This window comes from Scyliorhinus torazame, chromosome 3, assembly GCF_047496885.1.
Source record: "Scyliorhinus torazame isolate Kashiwa2021f chromosome 3, sScyTor2.1, whole genome shotgun sequence".
Taxonomy (NCBI): domain Eukaryota; kingdom Metazoa; phylum Chordata; class Chondrichthyes; order Carcharhiniformes; family Scyliorhinidae; genus Scyliorhinus; species Scyliorhinus torazame.
In genome coordinates this window covers 228,559,258-228,587,100 of record NC_092709.1, presented here as the reverse complement: position 1 = coordinate 228,587,100, position 27,843 = coordinate 228,559,258, and the positions used below count along the sequence as shown (strand labels likewise).

Genomic DNA, 27,843 nt, shown 5'->3' with positions numbered 1-27,843 from the left:
AATAGTGATCACAATTCCGTAAGTTTTAGAATACTCATGGACAAAGACGAGAGTGGTCCTAAAGAAAGAGTGCTAAATTGGGGAAAGGCCAAGTATAACAAAATTCGGCAGGAGCTAGGGAATGTGGATTGGGAGCAGCTGTTTAAGGGTAAATCCACATTTGAAATGTGGGAGTCTTTTAAGGAAAGGTTGATTAGCGTGCAGGACAGACATGTCCCTGTGAAAATGAGGGATAGAAATGGCAAGATTAGGGAACCATGGATGACGGGTGGAATTGTGAGACTAGCTAAAATGAAAAAGGAAGCATACATAAGATCTAGGCGACTTAAATCTGATGAAGCTTTGGAGGAATATCGGGAAAGTAGGACAAATCTCAAACGCGCAATAAAGAGGGCTAAAAGGGGTCACGAAATATCTTTGGCTAACAGGGTTAAGGAAAATCCCAAAGCCTTTTATTCGTATATAAGGAGCAAGAGGGTAACTAGAGAAAGCCCACTCAAAGACAAAAGAGGGAATTTATGCGTGGAGTCAGAGAAAATGGGTGAGATTCTTAATGAGTACTTTGCATCGGTATTCACCAAGGAGAGGGACATGACGGATGTTGAGGCTAAGGATGGATATTTAAATACTCTAGGTCAAGTCGGCATAAAGAAGGGGGAAGTTTTGGGTATTCTAAAAGGCATTAAGGTGGATCAAGTCCCCAGGTCTGGATGGGATCTATCCCAGGTTACTGAGGGAAGCGAGTGAAGAAATAGCTGGGACCTTAACAGATATCTTTGCAGCATCCTCGAGCCCCGGAGGACTGGAGAATTGCTAATGTTGTCCCTTTGTTTAAGAAGGGTAGCAGGGATAATCCAGGGAATTATAGACCTGTGAGCTTGACGTCAGTGGTAGGCAAACTGTTGGAGAAGATACTGAGGGATAGAGGTTCACGACGGCGCGAAACTGCCCCTATCCCGACCGATTCAGGGCCCGAAAATGGGCTAGGAACGGCGGCGCGTCATTTACGCGCGCCAGTCCTTGGCGCCGCGTAAAGGTGGCGCTGCATACATGACGCGGCCGGCGCCGCATAACTGGCGTCACCGGCGCATGTGCGGGTTGGCCGGCACCAACCCGTGCATGCGTGGTTGTTGTCCTCCCCGAGTCTGCCCCGCAAGAAGATGTCCAACGGATCTTGCGGGGCTGCAGAAGAAAGGAGGTCCTCCTTCAGAGCGGTCGGCCCGACGATCGGTGGGCACCGATCGCGGGCCAGACCCCATTTGAGGGCCCCCCCCCCCCCCCCACCCTGCATTCCCGTGCTGTTCCTGCCGGCAGCGACCAGGTGTGGACGGCACCGGGGGGAACCCGCCGTTTTGGGCAGGCCGCTTGGCCCATCCGGCACTGAGAATCGCGGGGCTACCAGTGAATCGCCATTTTGGCTGTCTCGGGCGATTCACTGGACCACGCCGCGCAAAACGCGATTGTGCCGATCTGATCGCGGGAGGGCGTCGGACCGGTCTCGCGGGAAAATGTGGCAACCCAGACGATTCTCTGAAACGGCGCGGGATCAGAGAATCGCGCCCAGGATCTATTCACATTTGGAAAAAAATAGACTTATCAGTAATAGGCAGCATGGTTTTGTGCAGGGAAGGTCATGTCTTACAAACCTAATAGAATTCTTTGAGGAAGTGACGCTGTTAATTGACGAGGGAAGGGCTGTAGATGTCATATACATGGACTTCAGTAAGGCGTTTGATAAAGTTTCCCATGGCAGGTTGATGGAAAAAGTGAAGACGTATGGGGTTCAGGGTGTACTAGCTAGATGGATAAAGAACTGGCTGGGCAACAGGGGACAGAGAGTAGTGGTGGAAGGGAGTGTCTCAAAATGGAGAAAGGTGACTAGTGGCGTTCCACAGGGATCCGTGCTCGGACCACTGTTGTTTGTGATATACATAAATGATCTGGACGAAGGTATAGGTGGTCTGATTAGCAAGTTTGCAGATGATACTAAGATTGGTGGAGTTGCAGATAGCGAGGAGGACTGTGAGAGAATACAGCAAAATATAAATAGATTGGAGAGTTGGGCAGAGAAATGGCAGATGGAGTTCAATCCAGGCAAATGTGAGGTGATGCATTTTGGAAGATCTAATTCAAGAGCGGACTATACGGTCAATGGAAGAGTTGTGGGGAAATTTGATGTACAGAGAGATCTGGGAGTTCAGGTCCATTGTACCCTGAAGGTGGCAACGCAGGTCGATAGAGTGGTCAAGAAGGCATACAGCATGCTTGCCTTCATCGGACAGGGTATTGAGTACAAGAGTCAGCAGGTCATGTTACAGCTGTATAGGACTTTAGTTAGGCCACATTTGGAATACTGCGTGCAGTTCTGGTCGCCACATTACCAGAAGGATGTGGATGCTTTAGAGAGGGTGCAGAGGACGTTCACCAGGATGTTGCCTGGTATGGAGGGTGCTAGCTATGAAGAAAGGTTGAGTAGATTAGGATTGTTTTTGTTGGAAAGACGGAGGTTGAGGGGGCATCTGATTGAGGTCTACAAAATTATGAGAGGTATGGACAGGGTGGATAGCAAGAAGCTTTTTCCAAGAGTGGGGGTGTCAATTACAAGGGGGTCATGATTTCAAGGTGAGAGGGAGAAAGTTTAAGGGAGATGTGCGTGGAAAGTTTTTTATGCAGAGGGTGGTGGGTGCCTGCAACGCTTTGCCAGCGGAGGTGGTAGAGGCGGGCACAATAGCATCATTTAAGATGCTTCCAGACAGATATATGAACAGGCGGGGAACAGCGAAGTAGATCCTTGGAAAATAGGTGACCGGTTTAGATAAAGGATCTGGATCGGCGCAGGCTGGGAGGGCCGAAGGGCCTGTTCCTGTGCTGTAACTTTCTTTGTTCTTGTTCTACTTTATTGCAAATGCTCCGCGCATTAAGGCACAGAGCCTTTAAATTTGTTTTTTTCACATTGTGTGTTTGTCTTGCTCCCAATATTTTTCATTACAGCCTGTTTCAATTTTGTCCTTGGTTTCTCTGCCTATCACTTTTCTTATTCCCCTTTCTACCTTTCATTTTAGTCCTTGCTCCCTCCTTCTCCGACTCCTTACATAGGTTCCCAAACCCCTGGCATATTAGTTTAAACCCTGCCCAACTGCTCGAGCAAACACTCTTATTCTCTCTCTCTCTCTCTCTCTCTCTCTCTTCTCCCTTCTCTCTCTCCCCCCCCCCCCCCCCCCCCCCCCCCCCCTCCCAATGCCCCAGGAATCTGAAAACCTTCCCCTGACACCAGCTCTTCAGCCATGTGTTCATCCAATAGATCCTTTCATTTCTACTCTGACTAGCACGTGACACCGGTAGTAATCCTGAGATCACTATCTTTTGAGGTTCGATTTTTAAAAAACTTTCTTCCTAGCCCCTGTATTCTGCTTTTATGACCTTATCCTTTTTTTAAACCTATGTCGTTTGTACCGATGTGTGCCATGACCACTGGCTGTTCACCCTCCCCCTCTAGAATGTCCTGTACCTGCTCCGAAACATCCTTGACCCTAGCACCAGGGAGGCAACCTACCATCCTGGAGTCGTGTTTACGGCCACAGAAACGCCTGTCAATCGAATCCCCTGTAACTATTGAACTGCCACACTTTTTACCCCTCCTCTCTGCAGCAGAACTAACCGTGATGCAATGAGTTTGGCTGCCGCTGCTTTCCCCTTAGAGACCATTCCCCTCAACAGTATCCAAAACGGTACATCTGTTTTGCAGGAGAATGGCCACAAGAAATTCCTGCACTACCTGCCTATATCTCTTGCACTGCCTGGTGGTCACCCATTCCCTTCCTGCCTGCGGAGTCTGAGCCTGCGGTGTGACCACCTCTATACATGCTATCCACAATACTCTCTGCCTCGCGGATGCTCCACAGTGTCCCCAGCCGTCACTCCAGCTTAAACCCGAGCTTCCAGTAGCTGTAGCTGGATACACGTCCAGCACACATGCTGCCCCGGGGAACTGGAACTGTCCCCGGCCTGCCACATGGAGCAAGAGGGGCAAACCAAGACTTTGAGCTCTCCTGCCATGGTTTACCTCTTTAAATTAAATTAAACCTCTGAGAGTACTTTATATTAGATTAAATCCAGTTCTCTATAGCTCTTCTTTCCTGGTCCTTGTACTAACCTTACAGATTAGAAAGCCATGTGTTCACTCTGCCTGCTTCTCTCTGGCAAAAGATGGATTTTGGAATTGCTGTGACACCTGTAAGCCTCTTTTGGCAAGCCCCTTTGAACACTGGTATCTGCAGCCATGATGACAGCAGCCTGGGCTTGCATGACTAGGACTCAGACTCTGAGTGGCTTCTGCATGCACTGCAACATTGACTATCAGCTGCTGCATCACCGTTGGATCCATAAACATAATAGTGGAATTGACAAATCTGTGCAAAGGACTGTGCCAAATTGATCCTGGCCTCCGCCAAGCTTCTTGTTGTTGACCACAGGTAGCCTGGCAAGTCTGTAGACGCGCAAGATATTTTTGTGTGTGTAACATTGGCCTTTTCCTATAGGCCTTCTATCAAAGTAATCATATGAGCCCTCTGAGGCAGAGCTTGATTTTTATTTCCAAATCGAGTTTATTAATAAGTTGTAAAATTACACGCTATAACAGTTCAAATTGGACTTTACTGTAAGTGTAATACATTTCAAGTTCTTTCCTTACAGCATGTATCATTCTGAGGTGCTTCAATACAATTACAATTTTGTGTTCTTTTCAATATACGTTCTATATGTTCCATAACAAAGGCAGTGGTTAGCATTGTTGCTTCACAGCTCCAGGGTCCCAGATTCGATTCCTGGCTTGGGTCACTGTGCGGAGTCTGCACCTTCTCCCTGTGTCTGCGTGGGTTTCCACTGGGTGTTCCAGTTTCCTCCCACAGTCCAAAGATATGAAGGTTAGGTGGATTGGCCATGCTAAATTGCCCTTAAGTATCCAAAAAGGTTTGGTGGGATTACTGGGTTACAGGGATGAGGGGGGGCGGGGCTTGAGTAGGGTCCACTTATCAAGTGCTGGGGCAGACTTGATGTTCCGAATGGCCTCCTTCTGCACTGTAAATTCTATGATAACATCTCCACTTCAGGGACTTTAGTACCTGTCCTGCTTTTGCCCTTTTCTGCCATAGTTTGTTGCGCTCTTACTCTCCTGAAACCAGTTCCAGCACCTGCTTAGCCAGAAGCCTGTAAGAGGTGCAGGCTAGCTTTAAGTGATGCTTGCTTTGCACAAACCTTGTGGGCCCACCTTGCTGAGATGTGCAACCACTCAACTGTGTATTCCTCTATCGTGTGCATAGGAAGCAGCATGAAATTTGTATGCTGCCTGCATCAGAAGCAGCAGGCGCAGAATATGCCTTTTGATACCTGTGCCTGTTTTTAGGCCCTGCCAGAGTGTTTAGCATTCTGTCAGGAATGGGTAGAGCGGCTTGCATCCTCACTTACCGTGTGAAGAAAAGTTAGTCATCATCAGGCAGGAGCATAATCCTAACTGTTCACATCTCAGTGACTGTCTTGATTTTCATATATATTCTGCTTAAATGGAAGTGAAGTAGTTTATTGCTCAAAAAAGTTTGCCTGAATGCAGATCTGTAGATTGTTATCCCTAGTTTGTTATCCCTAATTGTCTACAATTCCTAGTTACTGTAGTAAGGGATTCATTGTGCCCTTGACCCTAAGGATAAGTCATTTAGTGTGAAATGCAGACCCTTTGATATGGTTTGCAAGTTTATATCATACTAATTATTAGGCTTTATGGATTCCTGAATACTCCTCCACCCCAGAGGAACTGAATAATAATTTTATTCCACATCATGCAAGACTAATTCTGGAATAGAATTTTTTTCCTGACCTCTACTTCCTATGTGAGATCAGCGCTCCAATGGTTCTAAACGCATCTTTGACGATACCCATTTACCTCAGTCTTGCATGTTGCATGTTAATTCATCTCCTCTGGGAACTGTGCAATTTTTGTGATGACAGCCTATATAGCCAACTTGAGGCTTGTGTTGAATTTAAAACATTGTTCTGCTTGTGTGGGTTGCAAAAGCTCCATATACTGCGAACAAAAGAGGGAGAAAACTGACTGTTAAACATGATTGGTTCCTGGAAACAAGACTTTGAGAGTTGGAAGAGTAGCAGCAGTGTAATATCTCGGGTGTCGTGAATACCAGGAAAAGGTCAGCTGAATGGTCTGCTCTCCTCCAAAGCAAGCACTTGTGTCCCGCCTGCTGAAGGTCAACTCAGTGCACAGGCAGAAATTGGATCAGGGCAAAAAAGCATTGGTCATTTATTGACGTACTGATTTCAGAGCACATAGAAATAAATGATGATACATTCCTATCGGTGCCTTTTTTTTAACATCCAAATCATGAAACTTTTACTGCCGTAGGTGAGGTGAAAGCCACTTCAAAGTAAAGAATACAGATAGAGGGATAATTATCATTTGAAAACCAGCATTGAGCACATGGTCTTCAGTCAGAATTTGAGTTTTGACAAGAGTTGGCACACATCAACTGGCTTAAGTACATTCTTCTTGAAAAACATTGGTCAGTGCAAAGGATATTACGGATCCGATTTAATGGAAACATTTCTAGTGTCATTTGTGGCGGGTTTTGCTAGGAGTTAGAATTTTTCTCTGAGATCGGGCCACCATTTTGAAAGGGTGCCCTGATCTCCAAGTGAGCTTGTCCCCCAAGCCCTCTGCTCATGGGCAAAGTCACCCCACACACATGGGCATTACCCCACACCCAAGGTGAGGACACCCTGCTAATGGGGTCCCTGTGTACCTTCCTCTTCATTTCCCCCCCTCCCCCCTTTTCCAGGGCACCCACCCATCACCTCCCCCTTGGACCCGGACACTTGGCAGTGACACCCCTGTATCACCACCCTGACAGTGCCACCCAGGTATCTTGACAGAGCCAGGGTGGCAGTGTCAAGGTGCCAGCTGGGCCGTGCCAAGGTGCCTGCGTTCCGGGGGGGAGGGCCAGGGAGCCACCCAGGGGTCTCCGATGGCCCGGGATGCCCACCCCACCCCACCCCCGGTGCCATTCTGCCTGGTCCACATTTGTACCTAATGGCCAGTACTGAATGGTGTCCGGCTGCAGCCTCCCTGGGGAAGCTGGTATATCCCAGGTAAGCACACATAAGTAGGTCTAAAACCTACTTAGACACGCATCATTTGGTTCCACACCTTTTGAACGTGATTCCGATTCCCACGCCTCCCGGGACTTGGATAGATCCTATGAGACGTGAAGGCTGCCAGGAAGTCCACGGGAGGCCTCTCCCGCCACCGCCACTTTGACCCCTCACTCGAGCGTAATGCGGCCGGTAAATCGTGCCCCTTTTTGAGAATACAAAAACATGAGCTATAAGTGGGGATATGAGCTATGAAACCAAGTTCAGTTCTCTGCATCACCAATGTTGGTAAACGCTACATCTTTAAGGAGATACCCTGCAAAACAACACTTAGCTCTTGCTATCTTCCAAATTCATTCAAAAGATCTTCAGGGATTAGCTTAACTCTATTCTTTATTCTATATCCTCTTTCCTCCCTTTGCTCCATCCACCCCACCCATCCTTGTTACTATTTTTATAATTGTAATTTAAATGAGCCACAGAAACATTGCCATGATTTGTTAAGATACTGTTAAGTTTATTTATTCTAATTCATTTTTGTATGTCGATCCAATTAATGTTTCAAAGCGTTTCATAAAGTAAATTTATGCTTGTGAGCTGCAGTGACTATTATACAGGCAAATATGCAACTATTCTGCAGTAGCAGCATTGCACAAACTGGTTGATGAAAGGCTGGTCAATCGGTTCAGTTTAATAACAGCAACAACTTGCATTTATTTGGCGATCTTAATGTAGGAAAATGTTCAAGGCATTTTACAGGAGTGTAATTAGACAAAAATTGACACAACCAAAAGAAAGACATTAGCTGCCCTTAACTTGATCAAAGATGTGGGACGGAACTTAGAGGGCCTATTCCTCATGGACGCCAATCCTGTTATGGCAGCTAAATGTAGCAAGAGGGCCATAATGGAATTTGCGCCAGAGAGGTTTCAGGCTGAGATTCTCCCCATCCCCTGCTAGTGAAGTGATCAGGTTCAACCCCAGGAAGGACATGAACCTGATTGCTATCATTTTAAATACAATAACATCTACTTGCCAGTCTTGACGCTGCAGCGCCCGCCCCACCTTATCTACCCACCCAGCGTGCCGTCAGGGCAGCGCAAATCACTACTGGTTTTTGAAAGCAACAACCGGTCATGATGACAACACTGGAGGCACGGAGGTGAGCATAGGCCCCGGGTGGTGAGGGACATAGCCCTGGCACTTGCTGCCCCGTTTAGCAGTGCCGTCCTTGGAGCCTCATTGGGCGGGTTCCCTTTATGTGTGTGTAGGAAGGAGCAGCGATGGCTATTGGGGGGGGGCGGGGGGGAGAGAAGAGAAGGAGAGGAGAGAGGAGTGCCCTGATGACTCGATGTCAGCCTGCAGAGTGTTGTTAAATTGGCATATCTTTAAGAGAGAAGAGTGGTTTAGGAGGCCTAGAACTTAATTGTTTTCTGTTTATTGAAAAAAGTCTTTCAGTCGATAAGTTGATTTAAAAAGCAATCCTATCTAGAGAAGGAAAAGTAAAACGCTGCTTTATTGATGTTTACAGGCTGCCCGTATTGGAATCAACAGCACCAACTGGAGATGTATCACGTCCACACCACATTGCATCTGTAGTTCCAAACCGTTACCCACGCTGGTTCACTTTAAGTCACATCGAGTCTCAGCAATGTGAGCTGGCTTCTACAATGTTAACAGCTGCTAAAGGTAACTTAAATTGAGTTTAAGTAGTAACGTTATTTCTTTTCAAATACCTGTGCCCTCTCAGTAGTACATTTTCACTTGCAGCTTTACCCTTCAATTACTTTTGCAGCCTTCCTGAAGTTGGAGGAGAGTGTAACTTCTGAGGTGGAAATTTGTTCTTTAACTGGACTGTTCCACCTGTTGAAGTTCCAGAGCATCAGGTGTTTACATGGAGGTTTTGCATTGAAGATCTTTCACATCCTGATCTCTCTTTGATATGAGCTACTTAGCTTAGGTCAGATACTGAACTCATTAGAGAGGGAAAATCTGAGTAAGTCACCCAGCGTAGGGTGGGTTCAGAGGGTCTGTCTGTCTTATCAGCCAAGCCAGTGCGGGGAAGTCCATTAAATTAGGTGCGGATTTATGTTAAAGACTTTGGATTTTTCAAATCCAAATAATAAATTATCATGTTGTATTTATTCAAAGTCTGACACAAGGTGCATTTTCCACGATCTGATATCCCAAATGTAAATGTCATTTGTTGTAGTGAAATATGGTTGCAATAGACAGCAGGAAAGTTGACTCTGCTACCCTAGGAAATTCTGGAACAAAAGCAGAAAATTCTGGAAATGGGTATAGAATTTTTTTTTTTAAATTAGTTTACAGGATGTGGGCATCGCTGGCAAGACCCAGCATTTGTTGCCCATACCTGATTGCCCTTGTGAAGGTGGTGGTAAGCTGCCTTCTTGAACAGCTGCAGTCCATGTCGTGTAGGTACACCCACAGTGCTGATAGGGAAGGAATTCCATGATTTTGACCCAGCGACGGTGAAGAACGGTGATATATTTCCAAGTCAGGATGGTGAGTGACTTGGAGGGGAACATCCAGATGGTTGTGTTCCCAGATATCGGCTGCCCCCGTCCTAGGTGGTAGTGGTCGTGGGTTTGGAAGGTGCTGCCCAAGAAGGCTTGGTGAGTTCCTGCAGTGCATCTTGTGGATGGTACCCACGGCTGCTACTGTGCATCAGTGGTGGACGGAGTGAATGTTTGTGGAAGGGGAGCAATCAAGTGGGCTGCTTTGTCCTGATTGAGCTTCATGAGTGTTGTTGAAGCTGCACTCATCTAATGGAGAATATTCCATAACACTCCTGACTTGTGCCTTGTCGATCATGGACAGGCTTTGGGGAAGTCGGGAGGCGAGTTACTCACCTCAGGATTCCTAGTCTCTTGACCTGCTCTTGTAGCCACAATATTTATTGTTTTGCCAGGTTTTGCGGCATTTGCACGTAGACTGCTTCAGTGTCTGAGGAGTCGTGAATGATGCAGAACATTGTGCAATCATCAGTGAGCATATTCATATCTGACCTTGTGTTGGAAGGAAGGTCATTTATGAAGCAGCTGAAGATGGTTGGGCTGAGGACACTACCCTGAGGAACTCCTGCAGTGATGTCCTGGGACTGAAATGACTGTCTTCCAACGACCACAACCATCTTCCTTTGTGCCAGGTATGATTCCAGCCAAAATTTTCCCCCTGATTCCCATTGACTCCAGTTTTGCCAGGGTTCCTTGATGCCATACTCTATCAAATGCTGCCTTGATGTCAAGGGCAATCACTCTCCCCTCACCTCTGGAGTTCAGCTCTTTTGTCCATGTTTGAACCAACACTGTAATGAGGTCAGGAGCTGTGTGACCCTGGCGGAACCCAAACTGAGTGTCCGTGAGCAGATTATTGCTGAGTAAGTGCCGCATAATAGCACTGTGGATGCCTCCTTCCATCACTTTGCTGAATGATTGAGAATAGATAGACAGGGCGGTAATTGGCTGGGTTGGATTTGCCATGCTTCTTGTGTACAGGACACACCTGGGCAATTTTTCACATTGCCAGGTAGATGCCAATGTTGTAGCTGTACTGGAACAGCTTGGCTAGTGATGCAACAAGTTCTGGACCACGAGTCTGCAATATTGTTGGGGCCCCATTGCCTTTGCAGTATCCAGTGCCTTCAGCCGTTTCTTGACATCAGATGGAGTGAATCAAATTGGCTGAAGACTGACATCTGTGATGCTGGGGATCTCCGGAGGAGACCGGGACAGATCACCCACTCGGCTCTTCCGGCTGAAGAGGTTGCAAATGCTTTAGCCTTGACTTTTTCACAGATGTGCTGGGCTCCTCCATCATTGAGGATGGGGATATTTGTGGAGCCGCCTCCAGTGTGTTTAATCGTCCACCACCATTCACCACTGGATGTGGCAGGACTGCAGAGCTTAGATCCGATCCATTGTTTGTAGGATCGCCTAGCTCTGTCCGTCACTTGCTGCTTATGCTGTTTGGCACACAAGTAGTCCTGTGTTGTAGCTTCACCAGGTTGACACCTCATTTTTCAGTATGTCTGGTGCTGCTCCTGGTATTCTCTCCTGCACTCTTCAAGAACCAAGGTTGATCCCCTGGCTTGGTGGTAATGGTAGAGTGGAGGATATACCGGGCCAAGATGTTACCGATTGTGTTTGAATACAATTCTGCAGCTGCTTCTGGCTCATAAAGCCTCATGGATGACTAGTCCTGAGTTGCTAGATCTGTTCGAACCCAATCCCATTTAGCACGATGGGGAGTGCCACGTTGGAGGGTAGCCTCTGCGTCTCCACAAGGACTTTGCGGTGGTCACTCCTACCGCTACTGTCATGGATAGATGCATCTGTTGACAGGCAGGCTGTTGAGTATGTTTTTCCCTCTTGTTCGGTCCCTCACCATCTACCACAGATTCAGTGGGTCTAGCAGCTATGTCCTTTAGGACAAAGCCAGCTCATTCAGTAGTGGTTCTACTGAGTCACTCTTGGTGAGGGACATTGGCATCCCCTATCCAGAGTACAGTCTGTGCCCATGCCACCCTCAGTGCTTCCTCCAAGTGGTGTTCAACATGCAAGAGTACTGGTTCATCAGCTGACAGTGGACGGTATGTAGTAATGGGACTTCCTTGCCCATGTTTGACCTGAAGCCGTGAGGCTTCATGGTGTCCAGAGACTAGTGTTGAGGACTCCCAGGGTAACTCCCTCCATCCCTCTCTTTTTGGGGAGAACCCTTCAAAGCTGAAAACGTGAAGCAAACATAAAGGGACAAAAATGGAGGGGTAATATAATAAATGGTTCAATCAGAGGAGGTTGATGAGTTAAATAACCTGCAAGCTCCTTTAAAAGGAACACAGCTTGTTCACTGATATAAAAGAGGAATTCAGGAAGGCATTTACAAAACAGAAGAGCAGCCCATGAAGAAAAGTGCAAGAAAAAGGGACATACATAGAACAGAAAAAGGAAGTCTGCAGACAGAGTTGATGAAGACTGAAATCCTGGTAATACAGAATGGAAAAATCCATCCCTTAATCAGATCAACTTTGAGCACATAGAAACCTCTCCTTCACCACCAGCCTCCCCACTACATCATCTTTCTCATGAGGAATCCACCATGGTGATGTCAACCTGCCTTTGTCAGGGGTCTTTCTGTATTGTGCCCTTAGAAGCAATGGGTTGCATTTTCTTGTATGCCACAGACCCCAACATCTGGACAAATGGCAATGAGACCAGCTCAACTCTCTTCTGGGGGGTCAATCTCCTACTTGGTCACCTTCGTGTTTCTCATGCACAATAGGAAAAGTAGGCTCCTAATGCTTTGGACAAATCCAAGGGCTGGCAGCTCTGGAGCTGAGGCAGGTCAAGGACCATGAGGGTGTTTCAACATGGGAAGTGTCCTCGCTAGATTACAGAGCAGTGCAAAAATTAACAACACCTAGGATGCCAGGTGAACATTGATAGAGGAGAAACCCATTCACTGGATTGGATTTGGTCACGGTTGTGTCCTTTTATGCTGGTCCTCTTTTTGGCCTGGAGCCTGGGGCTCCAATGCTCCTTAAGAGGGGTCTCCTCCATTGAGCTGCATTTGGTTGGATGAGTAGGTGGTGAGGGGGGTGATTGAGGGGTTGCATTCTCCAGCAAGTGTGGATTGCCCACCGTCAAAGAATGGCAGCCAATCCGATTCCAAGTCTGGCCATAAGAAAGCTCCCCGGCGGTGTGAATGCATCAGGTTGCGTTTCTGAGCCTCCCTGCCTCCTAACCTGCCATCAAAGGTCTTGGAAAATTCAGCTCAGTGTCTCACTCCTGAGGAGTTGTCAACGCTCTGACCTAGACAGAGACTTCAATAATGTGAGACCTTAACTATATTTCCCATTTTTTTCTAATGGAGGGAGTAATGGTGATGTCGTAGGGTTGCTCATAATGGTTGGATATTCCAGAAGGGTTAATCGCATGGTCTTTTGCGCCTCAAAGTGCTTAATCCCCAGTCACCGTTGGCCACACAGCACATGCGTTTTCCAGTGCATCTATCTGTCTAACCCTCCCAGACCCTTTTCTCCTTTAATAGTAACTATCAAAAGTGTTGATTGAAAAGGGATGCACTTTTTAGTACCCCAAGATGTTTTGATTTTGATTTTTCCTCTTGGATTGCTTGTGGCAATGTCCAGGAATGTTGGAATCCTGATGTTTGAGCCAGTTCCTCTGGGAGAGGGGTTGACATTCTGTATAACCCGTGATATATTCCCTCAAAAGGGAGAGGTGGGGAAACAAATCCAGAGCTCCCTGGATGACAAAGGAGGTAGAAATTAAGAAAAAGGACAAAAGGGTACGCTTATGATGAGTGTCAGGTAGAAGATACAATTGAGCACCGGGCTAAGTACAAGATTCAGAGGGGAGGGAAGGAAGCACATATGAGGAGCTAAAATGGAGTATCAAAAGGGAATGCCAAAGTCTTTTATAAGCAGGTAAATAGTAAAAGAGTGGCAAAAGGAGGAGTGGGGCCAACTAGGAACCAAAAAGTGTATTTCCACATGGAGTTAGGGGACATAGCTGAAGTATTAAATTCATATTTTGCATCTGTCATTACCAAAGGAGAAGATGCTACCCAGGCCATGGTGAAATTCTTTCGATAGAGGGTTTAAAATTGATGAGGAAAATATTTTGGATAGGCTGTCTGTACTTAAAGGCTGATAAAGCCCCAGAACAGGATAAGATGCACCCAAGGATACTGAAGGAAGTGAGTGGAAATTGCAGAGGCGCTGGACAGAATTTCCGGGATGAAAACATTCCAGAGAATTGAAAACATTCCGCCCATTTCATAAAAGGGTGTAAGTAAAAGCTCAGCAACTGCAGATTAGTCAGTTCAGGGCAGAATTAAGAGTTAGGTGGATAAACGTGGTTTAATTAAGAAGATGTTCTATGTTAAGAGCCAGCATGGATTTCTTCATGGAAAATCATGTTTAACTAACTTGCTGGAGTTTGTCAAACAGATAACAGAGAAGATTGATCAGGGCAATGCTGTTGATGTGGTGTACATGGATTTCCAAAAGGCATTTGATACAGTACTGCACATAAAGACGTACGAGAAATGTTATAGTTCATAGGATAAAAGAGACATTAGCAATATGGATACAAAATTGACTGAGTGACAGGAAACGGAGTAATGGTCAATGGATGTTTTCCGGACTGGAGGAAGGGTTGTAGTGGAGTTCTCCAGGGGCTGGTATTGGGACCTTTGCCTTTCCTGATCTATATTAACCTAGACCTTTTTTTTTGGGGGGGGGGGGCTTTTTCTTTAAGAGAAGCCTGGGAGAGGTTTTGATACAGATATTCAAAATCACAGGGCTCTGGACAGAGATGATGGGGAGAAACTGTTCCCAATTGTGAAAGGATGTAAGATGGCACAGATTTAAACTAATTGGTAAAATAAGCAAAAGTGACATGAGAAGCTTTTTCACACAGCGAGCAGCTAGAGTCTGGAGTGAACTGCCTGAGAGTGAGGATACAGTGGTCCCAATGGCCAACTCCTGCGCTGTAACAATTCTGTATGTTTGTCTGTGCTTTATTTCTTATTGAGGATTGATGCACTCAGCATTTCTGTTTTCATTTTGGACCTGCAACTGTAGACTTCCTGTCGTTTCTCCCCCCCCCCCCCCCCCCTCCTCTAACTGCCCTCATTTTCTTGCTTTTTTCCTATGCAGTTGGACTTCTCATTGTCTTAGCTCTTTGTGTGGGTTCTTTTATTTGTTTAATGTCTTGCCGACTGAGCTGATCATTTATATCAATTAACAATTTCCTGCTTTTCATTTAAGGAGGTTGCAAATCATTCAACACATTAACCTATCTTGATTAAACTACTTGTTGTTTATTCCTCTCTTCAGCGCCTTTTCTAATTCTTGCTTACCTCTTAATTTTTCAGTATTGAAGGGGGGTCTGGCCCACTAGTCTTTGCTCTCTAGCCTGTTGTGTATTTCCAGGAGCATCTGGCCCCATTTGATTTCTTGTCCTTGCTATTTTTATTTCCTCCTTTTTTTTCATCAGGAAGTCTAGGATGTAGTCAAATGCAGGACAACTTGTGCTTTGCAATTTGATTGTCTTTTGCCTTAACTGTAAAACTTTATACATAGAACATTACTTTCAATAATGGTTTATTCAATGGGGCCTGTGCCGCTCTGCCAGGGTTGGTGGTGGTCAGGCTGCAACTGCTTTGTCCCTTGAAACTGGATTATGTCATTACAATATTTTTCTGGCACATGGCACTTTGGTGGAACCAACAGTTAGTTAAAGGCTGATGCATCTGCAGCCTATATTGGAGATTGGCAGGCGGCCACTCAGCCCCAGACAGTCCAGCTCTAGTGATTTTGTGCAGCTATGATTTCTCAGTAATATTAAGCCCCTGTGTGATCTCATAAGAGGGCTGTAAAGTTTGGGGATTTTTTTCATCAGCTTCTTTGCCCTTGGGGAACAAGTTAAAAGCTGTTCCCAATTGGTGAATCCTTGATCTGTTTGCCGAACTCTAGTGTAAGATCTGCACCTTTTACACGGGGTTAGAGTTGAAATGAAAATAAGTCAGCAGCTACTACTCTGCATTTTCCTTTTTCAGTTGCTGTTCAGAGAGCTAGTTCAGGGCCGGGTTGGTGATTAGCTGCCTGCTGCCCAGTGACTTGGTTACAGAGAGCAGCTCTACAAGGTCCCAAAATTGCTGTTGATATTGTGTATACATAGCACACATCTTCTGATGCCCCACCCCCCACCGCTTGCCCCTTCCCAAAAAATAGTACTCATCACTTTTAAAGAGGTAAGTATCCCCCTGTTGTCACAGCACGCACTAAATTACGATTACTGAATAGTTAAAAAAATTTTGGCATCCAACTTTTGCATAAAAGATATAATAGCAGCTATGTATGTAGAGACACTGATTAGACCTGTATACCTCATTGAATTTATAGCAAAGTACTTTTTATTTTCAAATGCAAACTTGTATTTAGATATGTTTGTTCAAAGGCAATTCAGCAAAACTGCATCTTTTCAAATAATTGCAGGGGATGTTGTGAGGCTGGAAACAGTGTTAGAATCCATACAAAAGAACATTCACTCTTCATCACACATCTTCAAGCTTGCCCAGGATGCATTTAAAATAGCAACTCCTATGGACAGTTTGCCCGATATTACCCTTCTCAAAGTGTCCCTGGAGCTGGGTCTTCAGGTAAGTCCACAGTGCAATGCCGAGATCAATGGTGTTCTTTTTTTACCCAAGGCAATTTCAGTGGGTGAGTTAGAACCAGATAGGCTCTTATTATTATTCAGACCGTGGTCAACAGTGACGATATGCCATCATGTGAAGATTTGTTCTGAATTATTAATAAAGTAATATGCTTCACTCTTTCTCTCTCCCAAACCGACCAATAATAGGGGCTGTGTATCTTGTGCTTAATAAATATTATTCCCTATGCAGTGCACCTATTTGTAACAACTTGTGACAATCACAAATCATGTATATTTCCTCAAATTATGCATTATCTTTTTTTTAAATTGTAAAATTATATGGATGAACCCCTTTTGCAAATTTTGTAGCAACAAAGTGTTCAAATCCTATATTTTGCCTATCTAGCGAGTTACTGATCATTACATAAAGAGTACTATTCAGTTAACCCATCCACAGTGACTTTTTTTTAACCTCTGGCATTTGGGTTTGAACAAGTGAGGGAGGGCAGCTATTCATCACCCAGTGAGCCATTTGTTAACTCCAATACTAATTGCTTTCCTAGCACCTTACTGACATTTTCTCCGGCTTATGTTGTTCACTTTGCTAGCCTTCCCCAATTGCAACCTTCTCCACAGTAGCTTTTCTGTCTGGTGATCCGTTTTCTCGCCATCTGTACTGAAGGCATTTCCTGCTGTTGCTCCTGCATTTCCTGTCATATGTGTACAACCTTTTGTTTTCTTGATTCTAGTTTGCAGGTGTGGTTTTCACCCTTTGTCGGGAGAAGTGCATTAAACTGATATAAAATTCCTCTTATTGCTACATGGTCTTTTGCTATTGACCGCTCACCCCATTATACTCTCCATCACAATGTAGCTTTGGATGCTATTTCAACACATTAACCACTAAGTGCTGTAGCTGAGTAGAGGTTGATCTGTTTTTTTTAGTCCACTAGCCACCTTCTGATTTCCTGTCCGGGCTCTCTTTCTGCTGCATGGATTTTCAATCACTCCTTAACATTTTCCCGTATCTTCACCCACTGTATAAATATAAGTGCACATTCTTTCTTTATATTGACTGCCATGCCTTACGTCCTGCTCCTCCGGAACAACCTCTGGAATTCCATCTCTAAAATCCATACCTCCTCCTCCCTCTGTGCTATCAACAGCCTATACTAATCACTTCTCAACTGTATTTCTGTTCTGCCTCCTAAATTCATTCTACCTATTTTCCTTCACAATCAGTGACCATTCATTTATCCAGTTTGTAAAATGATTGTGATGTCTTTTCGACGTAAAGCACTATGTAAATACAAGTTGTTGTTGACGCGATCAAATTACATTTAGGACCTTATGATGAGATGAGTCTAAGTTTGGGTAATTTTTATTAGGTGTTAAAGCTGCCTTTAATTTGGAATTATATAGACCATTGATCAAGACAGTGAGCGGAAAGACTGGTATTGGAAATGGGAGCTATATTGGTGCAGTAGGTTGTGGTTTCTGAGGCTAGGGCTGAGATACATTTTTGTGGCGCAGTATAATCCAAGTTTTATTCTGCACCTTGACAATGCCATATGTGACTTGGAAGCTGATGCAGGATGCCCAAAATGGGGAAAGTGCCCCAATCACCCAGCATCATGAGCACAACTTTCATTGGAATTTTTTTTTACCGCCGGCCTTTCCTGTCCCTCCATGAAATGCAATAATCTCGAGCTTCAAAGGGGAAAGATCGGAGTGCCAGTAATTGACACCAGTTTTTTTTCTTCCAGCAGCTTTTCATTAGACCAGTCATTTTTGAAAAATCTAAACTTCTATTTTAAAACTATTCCGTTGCAGGTTATGCGAATGACATTATCAACATTAAACTGGCGCCGTCGTGAGATGGTGCGATGGTTGGTAACATGTGCTACAGAAGTAGGTGAGTCAAAAGTTGTAATTCACATCATGAGCAGCTGCATTAAAGAGACTGCGTACGAAGAAAATTTTTAGGTAACCTCAAGATCAAGGGTGAAAACTTAAAAGCAAAAAATGCTAGAAATCTGAATTTTTTTTTTTTAAATGCCCAATACTCTGTCAGCATCTGAGGACAAAGGGTTCAGGCTTAAACGTTTCTATTTCTGATGGGGGCCCTCCCAGTCTGCTGCTGCAACTTTGGCAGATATTCCAGGAAACCCCAGAGAAATATCATAAACATTGGAGCTGCTGTTGCTGAGATTGAGATTTGGTGGGGACAAGCTGATTCTGCAGGGTTTAATGGCTCAATGTGATTTGCATAGTGTAAACAATGGCGTCCAAAAGAATGTGGGAGCATCAGATTGTAATAAGAATTTTAGGAAACTGTTAAGTTACTTTGTAATTTTCCTGTATAGGAAATTCCCCCCCCCCCCCCCCCCCCCCCCCCCCCACACCCCCACACCCACCACCAAGCAAAGTGGCAAGCAGGCACTTCCTTGTGAGGAGAAAAGGTCACAGGGCGGACCAAGGCAAGTCAGTCTTGCACACCTCTTAAGTAGCAGAATTACAATGGTTGTGTTGCAGCCTGGACAAATCTGATTGCTTGACATGTCAGTAAAGATATTACAGAATGAGGTCAAAACGGCAAAGAAAGGTACAAGGAGTATATCAAAATAGGCCAACATTTTCATTTGTTTTGGATCAAATAATCCAAATCTAGTATGTTCCGGTGAAACGGTGCCGCAAACGTGAAGGTATCGTGCAGGACACTCTCGGGCTGTCCCCTTTAGTTACCCCACTGTAACTACACCAAGATACTGCACCCTGAAATCAACAGGCTGTGTAAAACCAAGAAAATCTAGAGGGGGTCATTGGTAGTAGCTTATTGTCATGTGCATTAATGCTATAAATTGTATAAATTTAACTGGAATTTGTGTGCTCCAATGAAACGTATAATGAGATAAACCGGGGAAAAATATGTTAAAAAAATATTCTACTTCTTGGGAATAAGAGGGAACGCAGAAAGATAGTTGATGCATTTCCCAGCTAACCAGACATTTGATTGCCAACTTAGTCTGATTTCTGTACATGTAATCCAGAATGAGGACAAAAGCGTGATAAGATGTCTGTGAGTTAGTACATCATTTTCAGTCTAATCTGTCCAGAAGGCAGTGACGCTGGGTATCAGACCATCTCACTCTGGGAACATTGCATCACGCATGTAGCCAGGATCAGTTTAATAGTCTATTTTGCTCACACATGCTCTCTTCATGATTTATATGTATATATGTCATCTGTGTTCCTTTCCTCCCTTCTGCTGTCTTTTCTGTGCTGCTGCCTTTCTGCCCATTTTGCATCCCCTGCAAAAGTGACCAATTAACTCGATAGATTAAATGCACTAGATTTATGTATGTATTTTTTCAGGGGACATCAAAAAAGGTATGTCATAAGGAGTTTGAAAACTATAGGCATATAGTGCATAAATAAATGTAGCAATTTGGATAGAAAGTTAATTGGTGGATAGGAATCAGAGATTAGGTCAATGGATGCTACTCAGATTGGAAAGATATTGGAAATAGTGTACCCTCGTCTGCGCTGGCAGTATGGTTTTTAAAAAGAAAACAAATGTTTGCAAAATTTATTTGTACTTGCATTCAGGGAACATAATTTAAATTTGCTGACAACCAAAAGTTAGCAGTTTGACAATTAATAAAGAAGACTGCAAAAGTCTACAGGAAGAAAAAGAGCAGAATAGGTAGTTGTGTGTGTCAAGTGTGAGGTCATCTATTTTGGAACCGAAGATATGGAGTGCAATTTACCAGCTGTTCACTCCGGCGGGATATTCCAGGCCCACCGAAGGCGCATGGGTTTCCCCACGATGAGGGGTGCAGTCAACGGGAAATTCCACTGACAATGGCGGGACCGAAAAATCCCACCGTCGGGCCACCTCTGCCCCCGAAAACCAAGCGGCGAGGTTGTCGGTAAATCCCACCCATGGAATGAGAATATGTACCTAATGGAAAAATGCTTCAGGCTGTGGATGATCTAAAGGTTCAAATACATAATTACCTGAACGTACGAGAGCCAATACTAACAATGGGTGAGACACAAGATACATACATGGGTTGGCGTAGATGTACACTGGACTAATAATCTAGAGGCCTGGATTAATAATGTCATGGATAATCTGCAAATAAAACATGTATCAGTGAAAAGTAGCCATGAACCTGTGGGGTTGTCACATAAAGTCAGTTGGTTCATGAATTCCATTTAGGGAAGGAAATCTGCAGCCTTTACCCACTCTAGCCTGTATCCAACTCTAGTTAACAGCCCACTCTAGTGGCTTAGCAAGACCCCTGGTTGTATCACCATCTTCTCAGTGCAACTAGAGATGGGCAATAAATACCAGGTTGGTATGGGAATGGATTTTTTTTTTTTAATTGTAATTATATGGAGAACAAAGTTAGTTTTTGATTACTGTAGCAAAAAGCTGGGTGAGATACAATGGGCCACGTGGCTGGTCTTTGTGCTGTTTAACCTTTGGCACTATAGCACCATAACAATGTGCTGAAAGATCAGATGCAGAGGAAAGCTTACTCTTCTACCTCTACCCCTGGTGCTCCAACATGACATATTTCCCATTTCCACTCCAACCATTGTTGAACTCCCCTCTGTTGAATCTAGGGCAGGATATACTGGGCCCGTTCACCACAGTCTCAAATCCTGTTATAGCCGCTATATCTCGTGAGAGGGTCATAACGGGATTTACAGCAGCGAGATCTCAGTTTGAGATCTTCATCGCCCCCTCCTCAGGTTCATGTCCCTTATTTCCAATTCTTATAATATTTTAACATGTACTTAACAAGCTGGGGTGGCACGGTGGTTAGCACTGCTGCCTCACAGAGCCAGGGACCCAGGTTCGATTCTGACCTCGGGCAACAGTCTGTGTGGTGTTTGCACATTCTTCCCGCATCTGTGTGGGTTTCCTCCGGGTGCTCCAATTTCCTCCCACAGTCCAAAGATGTGCAAGTTAGGTGGATTGGATATGCTAAATTGTCCCTTGGTGGGGTTACAAGGATAGGGTGGGGGATTGGGCCGAGGTTAGGGTGCTCTTTCAGAGGTTCGGTGCAGGCTCGATAGGCTGAATGGCCTCCTTCTGCACTAGGGATTCTATGATTGATGTTGATAGTCCGGTGGGGAAGAGGGGAGAGTGTGGGATGGTGGAGAGCGAACAAAGAACAGTAGAGCACAGGAATGTGCCCCGAGGGGAGAGTCCTCCATGTCTACGGGGAGGGGCGGCTGGAGGACTTGTTTTATACACCGATCAGGGAGACCTTTAAAGATGGTTCCCTGACCTATGTGGAGCCGGTCTTGCCCCATCCACCAGAGCCTTCTCTGCTCGAAGGAGAACAGCTCCACCTTCTCCAATCCATCCATGCAACTGAAGCGCCTCCACTTTGAGGCACCCTTGTGTTCTATCCGCCTCAACAGTACCCACCAGTGGTGCTATCAAGGCTATAGAGCTGCCACCCCTTTGAACCTGTGGCATTGGGATGACAAACACAAAGATGCCCAATTAGGTGGCTGCCTCCTGGAAGGTTGCTGACCTGGTCTTGCTGTGGTTCAGATTTGGAACCACAGCAAGGAGCTCACCATATATCCCCTCAATGTACAAGGTAGATGCAAGTAGCTTCTTAATTCCGTTACTGTTGTATGATGCAGATAGTCAACCCTCATGAGCACAGAGCTTAAGTGGAATATTTTTCCTCTGTTTGAGGGAGGGAGTCGGTTTCCTAGTGGATTGGTGTTAATCTACTGAGTTCCTTTAAGAAAGAAAATTGATTATTTGGTACGAGTTGGGTTTAAACTTGCAGGTAGAGGGTGTGATTTAACGGAAATGAAACCGTGGCGTGTCGAGCACCTTTAGTGGAGCGTTTCCTGGTGCTGGCAGCGCTGAGAACGGCCCTGCTGTAAACGGGACTCTGCTTCATTTCTGGGCCTCTGCGAGGAGCTCCCCACCAAAGTCGCACTTAGCTTCCTGGGATAGCGAGATCCCCTCGCCAGTGCAGAAGATATCAGGTCACCACCGATCTCTAGATGCCCCCACCCTAGTGTGGTTATGCCTGTCCCACGTTTGTGGAAATCAGTGCTAAACCCTGCCAGCCCGAAGACTCCACGGCGAGGCTGGTAGGTCTGGGCTCTGAGTGGATCCGGCGTAGACATGTTCAAGTGAGACTATCTACACACTCGAATATCCAAATCTGGTTCCCAACTTCAATGGGCGGGATCCAGATCGTGGCGCCTCACAAGATCTCATTAGACCTCGCAAGGTCTAGACTCTGGGGTGATCCCGGCAGATTGGAAATTAGCAAACGTGACACCACTGTTTAAAAAAGAAGGTAGGCAGAAAGCGGGTAATTATAGGCCAGTGAGCTTAACTTCGGTAGTAGGGAAGATGCTTGAATCTATCATCAAGGAAGAAATAGCGAGACATCTGGATGGAAATTGTCCCATTGGGCAAACGCAGCATGGGTTCATAAAGGGCAGGTCGTGCCTAACTAATTTAGTGGAATTTTTTGAGGACATTACAAGTACGGTAGATAATGGGGAGCCAATGGATGTGGTATATCTGGATTTCCAGAAAGCCTTTGACAAGGTGCCACACAAAAGGTTTCTGCATAAGATAAAGATGCATGGCATTAAGGGTAAAGTAGTAGCATGGATAGAGGATTGGTTAATTAATAGAAAGCAAAGAGTGGGGATTAATGGGTGTTTCTCGGGTTGGCAATCAGTAGCTAGTGGTGCCCCTCTGGGATCAGTGTTGGGCCCACAACTGTTCACAATTTACATAGATGATTTGGAGTTGGGGACCAAGGGCAATGTGTCCAAGTTTGCAGACAACGCTAAGATAAGTGGTAAAGCAAAAAGTGCAGAGGATACTGGAAGTCTGCAGAGGGATTTGGATAGGCTAGGGTCTGGCAGTTGGAATACAATGTTGACAAATGTGAGGTTATCCATTTTGGTAGGACTAACAGCAAAAGGGATTATTATTTAAATGATAAAATATTAAAACATGCTGCTGTGCAGAGACCTAGGTGTGCTAGTGCATGAGTTGCAGAAAGTTGGTTTTCAGGTGCAACAGGTGATTAAGAAGGCAAATGGAATTTTGTCCTTCATTGCTAGAGGGATGGAGTTTAAGACTAGGGAGGTTCTGCTGCAATTGTATAAGGTGTTAGTGAGGCCACACCTGGAGTATTGTGTTCAGTTTTGATCTCCTTACTTGAGAAAGGACGTACTGGCGATGGAGGGTGTGCAGAGGAGATTCACTAGGTTAATCCCAGAGCTGAATTACGAGGAGAGGTTGAGTAGACTGGGACTGTACTCGTTGGAATTTAGAAGGATGAGGGGGGATCTTATAGAAACATATAAGATTATGAAGGGAATAGATAGGATAGATGCGGGCAGGTTGTTTCCACTGGCGGGTGAAAGCAGAACTAGGGGGCATAGCCTCAAAATAAGGGGAAGTAGATTTAGGACTGAGTTTAGGAGGAACTTCTTCACCCAAAGGGTTGTGAATCTATGGAATTCCTTGCCCAGTGAAGCAGTAGAGGCTCCTTCATTAAATGTTTTTAAGATAAAGATAGATAGTTTTTTGAAGAATAAAGGGATTAAGGGTTATGGTGTTCGGGCCGGAAAGTGGAGCTGAGTCCACAAAAGATCAGCCATGATCTCATTGAATGGCGGAGCAGGCTCGAGGGGCCAGATGGCCTGCTCCTGCTCCTAGTTGTTATGTAAGGCATGGCAAAGCCGATAAATCCCGCGAGAGGCCTCGCGTTCCCGAGTCGGGTGCGGTGAAGCTGATCGATCGCCCCCATAGTTTTAGAATTAATTGATTAAATGATTTTGGAAAACTTCTGATAAATTCAGATCATTTTAAGAAAATATGAAGAAACCTGATCTTTTGAAAAATGTTTTTATTGTGTTATGTTTCCTTTGCAAATACTGGCTTCATTAGTTGGAGATAGGAGCCAGGTGCATGCGTTATTTGAAGGAAAGGGGCTTTTCCCATTCCACGGTTTCTTGTGCTCCTGCATCCTCTTCTGTAATTTCCCTTTCCCTTATGTTTCTTTTGCCCTAATCCCGCCAAATAAAATGTTTACAATCATTTGAAATATAAAGAAACTTTTTGCAGACATGGATGTACTTGGGGGCACGGTAGCACAGTGGTTACACTGTTGCTTCACAGCTCCAGGGGTCCGGCTTAGGTCACTGTCTGTGTGGAATCTGCACATTCTCCCCGTGTCTGCATGGGTTTCCTCCGGGTGCTGCAGTTTCCCCCCACAAGTCCCGAAAGATGTGCTGTTAGGTGAATTGGACATTCTGAATTCTCCCTCAGTGTACCTGAACAGGTGCCGGAATGTGGCGACTAGGGGATTTTGACAGTAACTTCATGGCAGTGTTAATGTAAGCCGACTTGTGACAATAAAGATTACTTTTACTTCACTTGTGTTCTTTGCAAACTGCGAAGAAGCTTGGGTCCTATTGTATACAGGGTCCTATTATTCATAAGAGCAAAATATCTAAACCTTTTCTCTTTTCCTTTTTAGGAGTTTATGCATTGGACAGCATTATGCAGAGTTGGTTTACACTATTCACCCCAACAGAAGCTACCAGTATTGTTGCCACTACAGTAATGTCCCATAGCACAGTTGTTAGATTGAACCTGGACTACAACCAACGGGAAAAACTAGCCAGCAGTGCAAGGACGCTTGCACTGCAATGTGCTATGAAGGATCCTCAGAACTGTGCCCTCTCAGCCCTAACCCTGTGTGAAAAGGACCATATAGCTTTTGAGACTGCTTACCAAATAGTTCTAGATGCTGCCACGACTGGTATGAGTTATACACAGCTCTTCACAATTGCTCGATACATGGAGCACCGTGGTTACCCGATGCGGGCCTATAAGCTAGCCACCTTAGCAATGACGCATCTCAACCTGGGTTACAATCAGGATACACACCCTGCCATTAATGACGTCCTATGGGCATGTGCACTCAGCCACTCCCTTGGGAAGAATGAGCTCGCAGCTATAATACCTCTGGTGGTTAAAAGTGTTCAGTGTGCTACAGTACTTTCTGACATTCTGCGCCGGTGCACTTTGACCACACCAGGAATGGTGGGACTCCACGGACGGAGGAACTCTGGGAAATTAATGTCACTGGACAAAGCCCCACTCAGACAGCTCTTGGATGCCACTATTGGGGCCTATATAAATACAACACATTCACGGCTTACACACATTAGTCCACGGCACTATAGTGAGTTTATAGAGTTCCTAAGCAAGGCACGAGAGACCTTCTTGATGGCTCATGATGGACACATCCAGTTTACACAGTTTATTGACAACCTGAAGCAAATTTACAAAGGCAAGAAGAAACTCATGATGTTGGTGCGTGAGCGATTTGGTTGATCACGTTGTCCTATCTTTTTATTGAGCCTGCCTTTGTATCCTTTTTAACTTAAACCAGAGCCACACCGGTATTATATGTGTATAATAACGAACAGTTCACAAACTTTAACCCTGTTGATTGTGAGATTTATGTGTGTCTTTTGTATGAGAGAAAAGAGAAAAAAAAAGAATCAGTTTACACTGAGTACATGTTGTCAAGTGGCAAAAAGCCCACGTCGCTCCTGTCTTCGTATGTACATTCACAGCCTAAGAGTATGGCTTTAAACCAAACAGACACCTCCATCCTAAGTGATAAGTACCTCGTATGGATTCAGCTTTACTCCTTCATCACTCATCCTTACATTTCAGTGTATTAAAAATACAAGGCTGACCACGTGGCTTTGCAGTGCTGTTCATCCAGAAGCATGGCACACGTTGCTCGTGCATGTGTAATTAGCGACTGTCAACACACATTCTCAGGGATTTATCGAAGAAAGAATGAGAGCATTTATTGTACTGTATATATTATAGTATATGTCTGAATATTGAAAAAATATACGTAACATTTTAATTTATAAAATATTCTATGTAATGCAAAATACTTGAAGCTGCAGTAGCTTGGTATAAAAACATATCAGAAGGACTAAAGTGCGCCTTGCTTCAGGTTGGCTCAGGTGGAGAATTGCGTGCTGGGCATCTATGCAGAGCCACCACCTCTGTTGCATGATTGGACTGATAACTAGTCTGAGAAAACATAATTTTAAAAAGAAAAAAAAAAATCTGCTTGTAACAGACACCATAGTTAAGAGGGGCAAAAAACAAATGACAGCCAGAGCAGTAAGCCTTAGCATTAAAAGTATTTGCCAGAATTGGGCTTTGTGCCTCCTAGTCTAGAACTGAACTACAACAATTTAAGACATCCTTGAAAAGGTTGAACTATGTGTTTTACAATAAAAAGATGTTACAGTAGGCCTTTGCAGTGGTATAGTGAAATGCTACTTATGCGCTCAATAACATATATTAATCTGCATTGGGAACTGACTTTGTGCAGGACAGGAAGTTGCTGTGTAGTAAGACTGTTCTACTTTTTTTTCCTCCTATAGAATTCCTCAAGAGAGAACAGCCTTCTATCTTGCCTTGTCTTAATGCTTTAAAAAAAAATAACCAAACTGGACATCTAACTACCAAACTGTTCATTAAAAATGACTTTGGTTTCTATTTTGAGTCTTTAATTTAGCAGAACTGTTCTGTATCTTGTGCTTTATAAAAGAGTTTTTATGTTGGGTGCAAAATGTTACTAGTGTCACTTGTTCCTTCCACTAGGGAAAATGCTAGAGGTATGTTCTGTAGCCTTTTTTGCTGTTTAGGAAAAGAAAATTATAATTTCTTGCTCACCATTTTATTTATTATAGTAGGTAAAAGATTGTACTTCATCGCCCGTGTAAACATGCTCTTGAAGTTTAAAAGTAATTAAGATTTGATACACTGATATCAATTTATTTATGTAACTAAATCACTGTTTTATAAACTTGTTAATGATTCAACAATTTTTTTTGTTTTGATTAAAATTAGTTTTTTGAAAGTTAAAGATGTCTCTGTGTATAATATATATTTGCCTGTCAGCTATAAGCACCCAAAAATCAATCTGTGAACAGTTTTATAAAAATGTGAACTTTAAAAAATGTTTTACTTGCAAGTGCATGGTTATGCAATACCACTTTTGGAACTGAAAGGGCCTCATTTGTACTTTGTGCTGGATAGCTTTTCCTAGAATGCAGCTGATTAGGTTTGTAATTACAAATTACAGGGAAGTGTCACAAGGTTGTGTTAAACTGAGATATATCTACCTAATTGTTTTTTTTCGCCTCTTTTTATAATTGCTACTTCTAAACTTTGTCTTTAGACAGTTTTTAACTCAAAGGTAAAGTGATCAATAACATGTGAATTGCATAGTGACAAATAGCTTGTCACCAATTACTTTTTCTGTCCATAATATGATTTCTTTAATAACAGCTATAAATGTTTCAATGGGCACGTGTTTCTTTTGCATATTGCTCTGTTAAATTGCTGCAGGACTGTCTC

At 44.4% G+C, this 27,843-nt stretch overlaps 1 protein-coding gene across 1 annotated transcript in view; it reads left to right on the top strand.

Annotated features, from left to right (window-relative positions):
• Window positions 1-27,349, top strand: part of LOC140408976 (zinc finger SWIM domain-containing protein 6-like) — a 282,372-nt gene extending 255,023 nt beyond the window's left edge. Inside the window, 4 exon segments of the mRNA XM_072496972.1 lie at window positions 8,687-8,844; window positions 16,199-16,362; window positions 18,195-18,276; window positions 24,920-27,349. Of these exon segments, the coding sequence (XP_072353073.1) occupies window positions 8,687-8,844; window positions 16,199-16,362; window positions 18,195-18,276; window positions 24,920-25,782 (1,267 nt within the window). The 3' untranslated portion in view covers window positions 25,783-27,349.
• The last annotated feature ends 494 nt before the right edge of the window (window positions 27,350-27,843 follow it).